The following is a 12,091-nucleotide window of genomic DNA, read 5'->3' as shown; positions in this document are numbered from 1 at the left end:
TATATATATATATATATATATATATATATATATATATATATATATATAGATTTTAGGTAGGTCCACAACGAAATACATGTACATGTTCATATGCTACATAGTATTTTATATTACACACACACACACATTTCGTTCGTCATTTCTCTACAGTTACCTGAAGACGTTAATGGGTCCTTATTTCTGAAAATAATTTGTGGTGGTGGTTTGGTGTGCTGAAATTCGTCTCACTTTTAGAGAAGAAAAATAATCGAGTCTACTTTTGCTTGCATTTGTTGGTTCATGCATGCATACTGCCCGTCATTGGTGGAAGCTGTCAGTGACTTGTATTTTTTCGTTTTTATGAGCCACCGGATTGGTGGGATTGAAACCAGGCAGTGTTTTCTTTGAGTTTTCATTGGGATCTCTGGAGAACTCTCTCGTTTTTTGTCGACTTGTCGGAAGCAATGTTGTACTATAACATACATCGTCAGCTGTATGTTCTTATTAGGTCACAGTGGTGATGATGCGTTTTGTACATGTCCATTAGTGAATAACTCTCTCTCTCTCTCTCTCTCTCTCTCTCTCTCTCTCTCTGTTACCTTTATTATCAGTTTTCTCGTGATTGGCTCTCTCATGTTTTGTGTCGTTAATTCATTCTTCATAAAAAAAAAGTGGTATTAATGTTGGTCGTTCCGTGACCCTTCTTGTATTAGAAGGAATTCGTATAATAGATCATTTAAAAAAAAAAACGCCAACCTCTCACACACCGTAGATGGAGCAGTTTCGGAAGCACTCGAGACAAAACTGCCACACGGGTATTGAAATTTAAATAGTCAGACTTTCCAAGGGTCCAGGTATACCAGTCCAGCGCGACGGCTACTGCTTCTACCTCTATCACTACCACCACCACCACCGCTACTACCTACCTGGCGCAGAGCAGCATGTCATTTTTAAGGTGCGGAAGAGGGCAGTGAACGGAGAGAGAGAGAGAGAGAGAGAGAGAGAGAGAGAGAGAGAGAGAGAGAGAGAGAGAGAGAGAATAAAGGTGTTGTAGCTTCTTAAAGCACCCGGTGACAAATTACTGTAGTTTTCAAGATTGTTGAATGGTTTTCACACTCAGTTGGATCGTTTTTTGTGTACAGTATACTTTTAAGCATTATATGTTCATATTTTTATAAGAGTAGGAATAAATATTTGGAAGATCCTAAACCTTCATCGTTTTCGTCTATGGTTTACCCATTTATTCTTTCTTATTTGTGTATGTATATTGGGATGTGGTTATGTACTATGGTTTATATCTTGAGAGAGAGAGAGAGAGAATTTCAATTAGCTGTGATTATGAAAGATGTGTTATTCTGCAGCGCCACCAAGTACGAGCGTTGCTATGGAAACGGACACACTTGCTGCCAGAATGCTGAATAATTTTTTGAGTATGCTAATTTACATACGAACCCCGGATCGTACTGTGTCATGTGGGGACAGCGTTGTCATTTGCGATGGGCTCTGGTGTCTGGGAATGTACTATTGTCTCTTGATTTAAGTTCGTGATTTCGATAAATGTATTGCTAAATATGATCAAGTTGTCCTTTTCGTAAATAACAAAGAATATAAATTTGTACTTTTAAACAGCCCCAGGATTTGTAATTCGTTTATATTTACAGGCATGCTTTACATTTTCCTTCGTCCAACTCCTGTTATAAGCTTTCGATCTTGGGTTTCCTTTCCTCTATGTTGGAAAAGAAATGTTCAAAATTATTGTGTGATGGGAACCCTTTTGTCAAGTAGAGTAATATTCTGCCGACAGAATACTATTTCTCTCTCTCTCTCTCTCTCTCTCTCTCTCTCTCTCTCTATCATATAATATATATATATATATATATATATATATATATATATATATATATATATATCATATATATAAGACACAGACACACACACACACACATACACACACACACACACACACACACACATATATATATATATATATATATATATATATATATATATATATATACTATATTATATATATATAGATATTATATATATACATACATACACACACACACACATACATACATACATACATACTAAATGAAATGTATACAGATTCACTATTTTTTCTCGTTAGTCTCCATTTGCCATGAAAATAGATGGAGCCGTTTGTAACGTCTGAAAAATGATTATGTATTTTATAACGTGTTTATGGTGTTTCCTTAATGTAATGTAACTCATTGGGTAATGTATGATTTAGTTTGTGTTTTGCAAAAATAACAATACTGCTATTATGTAATGGTGTAAGTTTTTTTTTTCCAGAATCTTCGAAAGTAGCAAATGTAATTATTATTTTTTTTTCTCTTTTTGTAATTTTCAAATTCTTATGTAATGAACATTTATCCCAGTATTTTCCTTAACCAAATTAACTTCAGTCCTCAACATGGAGTCGGAGGAGAACGAAGAATTAGGCAAACGTTCCGTCAGAGATATGGGGAAGATTCTCGGTCGCCTGGTTAACGACGGTAAGTTTCAGATCTCAATTTTACTTCTTATATTCTCTGTGATTGATTGATTCATTAATTGTAAGTTATCAGATGTCACTGCTTTGCTTGACTCCCCTTTCCTTAGGTAAGACGTGAAAACCCTTGTGAAATAGATATTGTGTAAAAATAAGATCTTGAGATGACTTACTGCTGCCTGCCAAAGCCTGTTATTCAGATGTTTGTACACTCAACGGGAGACCCTCTTCGGTGTCATCTCAATCCTTGGGACTTCTTTGAACCTCGTATAGTAAAAGAGAGAGAGAGAGAGGGGGGAGGTGCTCTTAAGCTTACCCATAATTGTAGGTATCCTCTTTCCCTTGATGGATTGATGCTCCTGATTAACTGGCGTGATAAGGCCTATACCCGTCACATCCTAAAATCACCAAGCGGATTAAGATAGGTTTAGGAGGCTGGCGATAAGGTTGTAACGGCATGAAGGAGGTGACACAGCTCTCAGCGGGTATAGTTAAAACACACGTACACACACACACATACATATATATATATATATATATATATATATATATATATATATATATATATATATATATATAAACGTGTTTATGAGTCAGTATGTATTGATTTTTAAGTTACACGATTTTGTACCCTGAACCAAGTCTTATCAATAAAACAGTAAAGTTAGAGAGAGAGAGAGAGAGAGAGAGAGAGAGAGAGGAGAGAGAGAGAGAGAGAGAGAAACTAAAATTCTGGTTTCTCCTCGGCATGCGGTGAGCGGAAGATGTCGAGATTTCGTGAACGGGCGCCTGAGCGGTAAGACTTCCGGTCCAGTGGTTTTTCGTACACCCTGCTATTGAGGTCCTGGCTTCGCTTAAACCCACCGATCAATGGACATTTGGAATTATACCTTGCGTAGTTTTTGAAGTAAAATTTCACAAATTGTAATATTCTATCTCTAGCTGGCAAGTATTAAGTTACTCGAGTAATGAAATACCATTGTTAAAACGTTTATCTGTTGAATATAATTTACCTAGAAAATCGTTCTGTAGTTTGCAAACATTCTATTTTACCATTCAAGTGCTTTTATGTGGATTTTGTCTTAAGGCAGACATTCGCAGCCCTTCGCGTTTCAGTGTTGAGGGATGTCATATACTTAAGAGACGCTTCGGCTGATAGTGGTTTCTTTTATTTTGAGTCAGTCCTGTTTTCAACTATATTCAGTAACGCCTTTGTGCTTGAGCATTGGCGCTATTGTGAATCTTTGATAGGAAGTGTTAATATATATTTGGTTGTGGACGCTTAGCAAATGTTTTAGGAAGGATTTTGACAAAACGGTATATAGAACTGACTTTAGGTCCCAGTTTCATAATCTGTTGATATATTTGTCATTTTAAACAAACTTCAGATTATTTGGACATATTCTGGGATTTTCTGTAAAAAAAAAAAAAAATGCGCTAGTGTTGACTCCTTCCATAATGATTATTTAGTTCACTTACGTAAACACCCTTTAGTCTGAATGCCGTCTCTCACTTTTACTTTTACCAGGAGATAATTAGTAGTCTCTCTCTCTCTCTCCTCTCTCTCTCTCTCTCTCTCTCTCTCCTCTCTCTCTCTCCTCTCTCTCTCTCTCTCTCATTTCAAATTTTGTCAGGAGTAATTTCCACGGAGATCGAAAGATAGTGTCATTCAACATTGCTAGTACCCTGGAATGTTTTAGTTATTTCCATGAATAAAAATGAGGGATGTTATTAGATGCAGCGAAGAGTTACGGAGCGTAATGTGCTTAGTCATTTGTTTTTGCCTATCACTACATTCATTTGCATGTAATGGCACAGTATTGCTCGCTATTATACCTGGGTATTATAGAACCCTTTATGTCTCTCTCTCTCTCTCTCTCTCTCTCTCTCTCTCTCTCTCTCTCTCTCTCTGGTAATTACGTATCGTCTCCCATCGTCTCCTCTTGCTGGCAGATGTTAATGACTGTCTTTGGCGCATAACGCTAGTGCTTGAGACGGTCGATGGAGGGGGTGGAGGGCCAACGAAATTGACGCCAAACGTTAGTCAGTAGCTGTGGTCGTTTTATCGGAGATATCGTTATTCGTGGGTTGGAAGGGGAGGTGGCGGTAATTATGCTAATGATGGGCTACAGTTGGGATGCTAATTGACAGTTTAAGAGTTCGTGAGACACGCCATCAGGATTTCTTGGGTCTTTCAGTCTGACACTCTCTCTCTCGCGCGCGCTCGTGTTCATGGAATGCAAGATTTTCTTGTGTGAGTTATTGTCTAATGAGTAATCGGCGTCTGTTGTTTGTAGCCATCTTTAAAAGAAGAAAATTCAACGTTTTCCTCTTAAGGAATTTTACTTGGCTTTCTTATTCAACGGCAAGGTTTTTGCAATGGCCATATTTTGTATGTTCTGTAATAACTTTCAGAAACAGTTATTGCTTCATCTGCTTTACTTCTCTATAATAAATTACATTTCAAGGTCATAACGCCTCTGGTATTAAAAAAAAAAATTCTTAATCACAGTATGCGATGGAAGTTGACAGCTACTGTCAGTGAAGCTTAATTGTAACCGTTGTAATTTTTTTATGTATAATAATTGACGTGTCGACCCGTTTAGGGCCCGATTCTTAATTTAGCGTCAGGTGATTTCAACGGTCTAAAGATGGTTATCTTCAGAGACTTGATTTTTGTTGTAACAAAGCATTCGTTTTAATGTGATTTTAGAGATAAGGAATCTGACACGCATCTTGGTCTGTTGTCTGTGATATCATTGAATGAGTCAGTGCTCTGGCTACTGGTAATTGTAATTCGTTTGTGGTGTATAACATTTGGTTTTAGTTCTGTTTACTTAAAAAAAGAAAAGAAACATGGTTCATGTTGTAGTCGATTTTCATAAGCACTTTGCACAAGGAATGAAGGGTGATCTCAGGTAAGTATGATGAACTGACTTGTTCGTGTCTCAGCAGAGATTCGTTCCCTGTTTTGATATGGAAGTCAGCTATACTTAAACATCTGCGCAACGTCATTATATAGAAGTAGTATTTTGGCAGTAACAACTATGCTATTATAGATCTGTACTTAGTTCCTTGTTATTTTTTTCATTATTCAGAGAAATTTGCTGTTTTCCGAGGATCATCATGGTTGCATTGTCTTCTGCTCGGTTATTCTTTCGTTACTCATTCTCAAGATTAGCGGTTAGTATCGTTGTTATTGTTGTGGTTGACGTAACATTAAAGTTCCTTCTGTAGCCTGTCGGGAATCGCTGGAGGCGTCGCACTTGCTCATACATTAGTTCCTTCTTTGCACCTTCTCACGAAATCTTGTTGACAGCATTAGTCTAGATCAGTGTTCGTGGAGTAAGTCTTAGTTACAGTAATGACCGATTTTCGTCTATGGAATCTGAACTTGAGTTCCACCCTTTCTCATTCTTGAGGGTTGGGTGGAGTCATTGGCGTAGGAGGCCAAGGGTAAGAATGTTGTTGATGATGATGATGATAATAACAGGCGCCGAAAGGAGATCTCCTATCTTGGGAGGAGATGGATAGGTGGGCGAGAATAGGTATGAGCTTTAATAATAAACGTTCTCGTGTGTGATGCCTGGGATTCTTCCCGTGATGGGAGGTGGATGTTTCTGTCAATCTTCTCTTCATGCTGAAGGTTATTTAGAGTGTGTGTGTTAAACCTGACAGTCGCCGTGAAGGGTTCTTTCCAAAGTTGAACATATTCGGAGTCCATGTTCGACCAAGATGCAATGAATAGTATGTGGTGGTAAAAACCGTATCAGTGAAGCAGTTTTTTGACTGCAATTTTTACTAAGTTTTCACAACAGAGACACCGAAGAACTTTATTTAAAGTGGATTCTTTGTTAACTGCTGTATTTTAAATTTATCTGAAGCTTAATGTACTTTAAATGCATCTGACACTTCATAAATGGACAAAACAAGAATCTGAATTCAGGGATCGATTTCAGCATTTGGAGAAGTTTACGAATCTTCACCGATAACATATATCATTCATCAGTGGAAGTGCAGATGAGCTGTTCATATGAAATCCCCCCCCCCCCCCTCTTCTCTCTCTCTCTCTCTCTCTCTCTCTCTCTCTCCTCTCTCTCTCTCTCTCTCAGGCAGCACGAAAAAAATGGAAGATTATATCAATTTAGGTCACGTGGAGATTCTATGAAATTCTGATTTGACTTTTAAATTGATGGGATCGTGTCTCATGCAACCGTTACGGCTGATGATAACGATTTTGTTTGGTTTTAGTCGCACTATGAACACTGAGTGAACAGTTCAAGTAGTATGATAAGCTAGTTGTTACAAGAAGTTGAATTTTTTCTTGGTCAATTGAATCGAAACTTCAAGAGAAATATAGCAGAGTCGGCCTTCGTTTAATTGGCAAAAAAAGAAAGAAAAAAAATTAAGGTTTGTTGATGGCTTCGAAGTGAATCTCCTCAGTGGTTACGATAAAACTCGAATTGTTCCTAATATTTTCTCGCTTACGTGCGGAAGTACTAAAAAATGAAGGGTGTTATGTGAGAACCTTTTTCTACGACCGAACGCGTTGGGTGAAGATGATGGTGCAGGTGTTTGCACGGTAGCGTGAAATAGTGATGGAAAATGTTGCGTTAGTCGAGAGTAACTGAAGAGTAGACAGCTGATGGCAGGCGACGTCAGGCGGTTCACCAACCAGTTGGGGGTTGGGGGTTGGAGGGGGGGTTGGGGTGTAGAGGAGGTTATTCTGGTGGAGAACCGGAGGGAGATCCCATTCAGAGGTCATTTTCATTGGGGTTCCCGTTCGGACAAACAGGAGGCGAAATATGAATGAATAATCGACATTGTTTCCTTCTGCTCTTCCCAGTGTAATCTGTTTTATGAAGTTGATTCTCTGGAAACTGTTTTGCTGGGTGAGCCGGAAGGACGAGGCTCCGAGTGTGCTGTGTTCCTGCTGCTGCGTCAAGTCGAAGCCAGCGGGAAATCAATCGGAGGCGACCGAGCATCGAAGGTCGTCGTATCTTGTCTGCTCCAGCAACTATGGCCGGCGGCCCACGCAACGTTTTGTGGGAACCGAGGCCTTCCTTTCTTCATTTTCTTCTCTTTACATCTATCAGGGTTTAAAGTACAGGCTTTTAAAATACATATGACGGTTGCCTGGAAGGTTTTAAAAAAAGACGTGTTGTTAGATCGGCTGATATAATACTTTTAAGGGAAATACAGAAATGCACTTGTTTCAATCTCGGCAGAATATTGAAAAGTACTTACAGTCTTTTGATGAAGATGTGTTTCTCAGGGAAAAAGTACAGGGAACCAAAATTCTGTGCAGTTATCATACGCTTGATATTTCAGAAATTTCAGTCTTTCATTCAGCACACAATGCATATAGACCAAACGAACAAAAACTAAACAGATCTCTAATTAGTTGCAAAAGTATGAGAAATGGATTATGAGGATTGTGAAAATTTATTAAAAATTATTAATCTATAAAATCTATAAAATAATTTTATTCTGTTTCATTAACAGATAACTGAAGTTTGTACTCCTTGCAAATATGTTTGATAATTAGAAACTACCTTTTAATTCTATGCACCCAAGTTCTTTGAAGAGAAGCTTACTTTCAATTGGCATTTTTATATGGTTTTGATACACCAATTTTTTTTAATTTTTGTAACGACGGATAAAATTCAATATAAAAGTTTCCTTATCTGTTTTCGGTCTTTCCTGTCATTTTTCTTTATACAGCTGTGGGCAAACTTATATTTTCTATCTGATGGTTTTCAAGTATTTTTCGTTGATTAAATGCCCTCCATGAGGAAGATGTGTATATCTTAAATACATTATATATTTGCATATATATGTATATATGTACTATCACACACACACACACACACACACACACACACACACACACACACACACACATATATATATATATATATATATATATATATATATATATATATACTTGGTATATATGTGTGTATATATATGTATAAATATAAATATAATGTAGAGATATAACAACGCATCTTCCTAATGGAGGTATTTGATCACTTTAAAATTAATTCTTTGAAAACTGTCATATGGGAAAATGGGTATATTTTTCTATGTATGTATGTGTATGCATGTATGTGCCGATGCACCACAGGGAAAATGAAACATTAGGTGTAAATCCTGACCAACTTGATGTATAAGACATCTTCTATAGGACTGATGCGTAGTTTTAGAGATGTGGTACTGGTACAGTATATATATATATATATATATATATATATATATATATATATATATATATATTATATTATATATATATTATATATATATATAATATATATTTGTAATACAGAAGAATAACCTAGAATCCTGAAGACTGGAAACACTAGAGCGGGGCATATGTGGTGTCAGAGCGTAATGGTTTGGCTTCATGACACAGTTTATGCAATGACTTGGCACTCGAAAGGTGACGCTTGAAATCGGCGAGCTTATCCAAATTATAAGGTAGAAAGTAAGTCGAATTTATGGTCGTCTGATTTTTTGGTTTTTCATTTTAACCTATGTCTGAAGTGAATTTGCATTTCCTGCGTCCGATTTTTTTTTATTAATTGTTATAAAATGTAAGTGTTTGTGATCGTTGAATTAAAAAGATATATTGGACTTGGCTATTTTTTTAGCATGTACGTCAAGACCAGAGGGGAGAGGGGGTGGTTAATCATGCAGTGAAAACCTTTTTAACATAATGACTAGTTAACAACTCGGCTTACTGCTTTTATCAAGTCCTTCAGATTGGACTAATGAGTCTCTCTCTCTCTCTCTCTCTCTCTCTCTCTCTCTCTCTCTCTGTCTCTCTCGGTTTGAAATTCAACTTAATTTTAGTTGTGGCATATTCGAGTAATGTGTAAATTGTGGTGAGACCTCTTTTTCCAAATAGCTTCAGTCCTTCGGTATTTTTACTATCGACTGAAGTCAGTAAGGCCACATTTTGATGTATGCATTTTGTCTTGTCCAATTACGTACTGTAACCTTGACAATATATGAGCACCTCAGTGGCGTGATCGGTATGGTCTTGACTTGCCACCTCGGTGGCCGCGGGTTCGATTCTTAGGCATTCCACTGAGGGGGTAGAGATGTGTATTTCTGGTGATAGAAGTTCACTCTCGACGTGGTTCGGAAGTCACGTAAAGCCGTTGGGCCCGCTGCTGGATAACGGTAATGTTACGTTGATTACATCGGATCACTTGGCATCTTAATCTTAAATTGTATATTTTTTCATCACCCGAAAGTAATTACATGTTGTCCAGTATGACAACTGGTATAATAACACTGACGTTGAATGTTCATCAGCATTTCTGTTATTGTTACCTTTTCGTGTTATCCATTGTAGGAGATTTTGCACTTTTGCAGCTGATGTTAATCAGCTGTGGTTTTTTCCCACTTTCGTGATCAGTGTTTTTCCTTCCATTCAAATTTCTTTGATAGTCCCAGTATAAATGCTTCGTTATTAAAAGGAATCAGAGTGCAAATCAGGTGTTTTTCCCTATAGTATTTAAAATAAGCTCTAGTTTTTGTTTTATGAAATATTCCGTAGAGCATAGAGACTCTTCTCATTTTAAAGAAATGTGAATGTGATTCTTTGTGGGAAATTGTTCATGTCTTCTTTCCGTTCTCCGGCTAAACGACCGTTTGATGTACCATGCTCTACAATGGCAAGTCCAGGAAGATGGGGTCAAGTCAATCACAGGTGCAAAGCCTCACCATGTTACTTAACATACCTGTATGTTATGACGGATTTTTCCCTTCCTTGCGCTCTGTATTTTCCTGGGTTGGAATATTTTATATGTCGGTTTTTACTTGGCTTTTGATACTTGACCAGAAGTAAGAAATATAGCAGTAGAGGGCAAATATTTCTTAGATTTCTTAGAGAACTACTTAAGAATATGTAGCAGGGAACGTAATCGGTGACTGAAGCAGCAAGTATCGCAGCTTGTAAGAGCAACACGAACCAAAGCATCAGACGCAGAAATAACATCCACAGCAGCAGCAGAAACAGCAAAGCAGGGCCTGGAGTTAGTTCCGAAATTCCTTATGTCGACCATTCCACAGGACCAGCCTGGGGGAGACACCGACGAAGCGAGACGACTCGATGGGGGTAATGGGAGAAAGGGACGGCGGGAGGTTCAGAGGAAGCTAAGTAACGAGGGAGGGAAGGTGTATCGAGAAAGAGGGGAGGGTGGTTAAGGGGGTTTGTGGGGGAGTGGCATGCAAGGTGCAAGAGACGTGGTGGTGGTAGTGGAGTAGAGTGGCAAGTAGGAGCTAGGGGCAATGGCGAGATTTTTTTTTTTTTTTTTTTTTTTTTTTATGTGGGGGTGGGGGGTTAGAGCGGTGGATGGGGTGAATGGAGAAACTGCTCTCTCAACCTGATGTTTCCGTTTACTTTATTCATTTTAATGCTGTTAGCTCCTGTAGGTCCAGTCTGCTGGAAGTTCCTTATGTGGTGTGCACGTTCTATAGCAAAGAAACTTAAGACATCCTTCCTTCATATTCTCCCTTCTTTTCATTACGTTGTCTCATACTATTCCTTGTTTGTATTATATTTGCCATCGTCTCTCTCTCTCTCTCTCTCTCTCTCTCTCTCTCTCTCTCTCTCTCTCTGAGGGTCAGTGCCCTCCCCTTTTTCTTAATTCAAGTCTTTCCGCTTCTGTTATTATCTTGACGCTCTCTCGTGTCTCCACATTCGTTTCTTGTAATAGCGTAAGTTTCGTGTAAAATATGAATTTGTACGACGTTTGGTGTTAATACTATTTTCCCATCTATGACGATTTCTCTCTCTTTATCTCTCCCTCTCCTTTTTATTCGACTTCCCCTACCGGTTCTCTCCCCTCCCCCCTCAACTATTCTCCCTTCTCCCCATTTCCCTCAGTCCCGGGCCAGTGACCCCAGTAGTCCACCCGGCACAGACGCACGCACACACGCGATTCCGCCTACGAAAACCCGTAACACTCGAGATCTAAAGACGACGACGACGATGGAGAAGTGGAGAAGGGAACTCGGGGAAACTTTGGTCATTTTGGTTTCATTTATTCCTTCGTCTTTCCAATCCAGATGTTTTCGTGGCTGCAGAGGCCCATATTACTAGTAATATATCTCGGATCACAACCCATGTCAAGGTCTAAAAGTCGACGGATGAAGCATTTCGTTCAATACGATAGAATATCATTCATCAGATTGTATTTTTTGGGCGAAATGATGGTAAATATTACGTTGACAAAGTTCGTATAAATGAAATATGGTTGGTGCATGTCAGGTTAGCTGTTGTTATCGACACACCGATGTGATTAAAGACCGGATTTGGTGGTAACGTTGTTGTTGTTGTAAAGCACAAGAATTCTTATGTTGAAGGGTAAGTCCTGCTGGATGGATGCGTACGTGATCCATTGGTAAGATTCACACGCAGTTCAGCCATTAACTCCGAGTCGCATGAAATTTGTCACTTTCTACCTTTAGTTTTCTCGTTATATTTTTTATATCATTCAGTGATAATGTCATTATTTTGCAGTCGTGTTTCCTTGAGCCGTCGTAAAATCAGGATACATCAATGCTGCCTAAGCTGTTCCACGG

General features: G+C 38.4%; 1 protein-coding gene across 2 annotated transcripts in view; it reads left to right on the top strand.

Annotated features, from left to right (window-relative positions):
* LOC135217326 (RNA-binding protein fusilli-like) overlaps positions 1–12,091 on the top strand; it is a 191,092-nt gene that overhangs the window by 83,167 nt on the left and 95,834 nt on the right. For both annotated transcript variants that reach the window (XM_064253123.1, XM_064253121.1), the window contains exon 4: positions 2,409–2,498. In XM_064253123.1, the coding sequence (XP_064109193.1) occupies positions 2,409–2,498 (90 nt within the window). The remainder of the gene's footprint in view (positions 1–2,408; positions 2,499–12,091) is intronic.

This window comes from Macrobrachium nipponense, chromosome 7, assembly GCF_015104395.2.
Source record: "Macrobrachium nipponense isolate FS-2020 chromosome 7, ASM1510439v2, whole genome shotgun sequence".
In the NCBI taxonomy this organism is placed as follows: domain Eukaryota; kingdom Metazoa; phylum Arthropoda; class Malacostraca; order Decapoda; family Palaemonidae; genus Macrobrachium; species Macrobrachium nipponense.
This window is presented reverse-complemented; position numbering and strand designations above follow the sequence as displayed.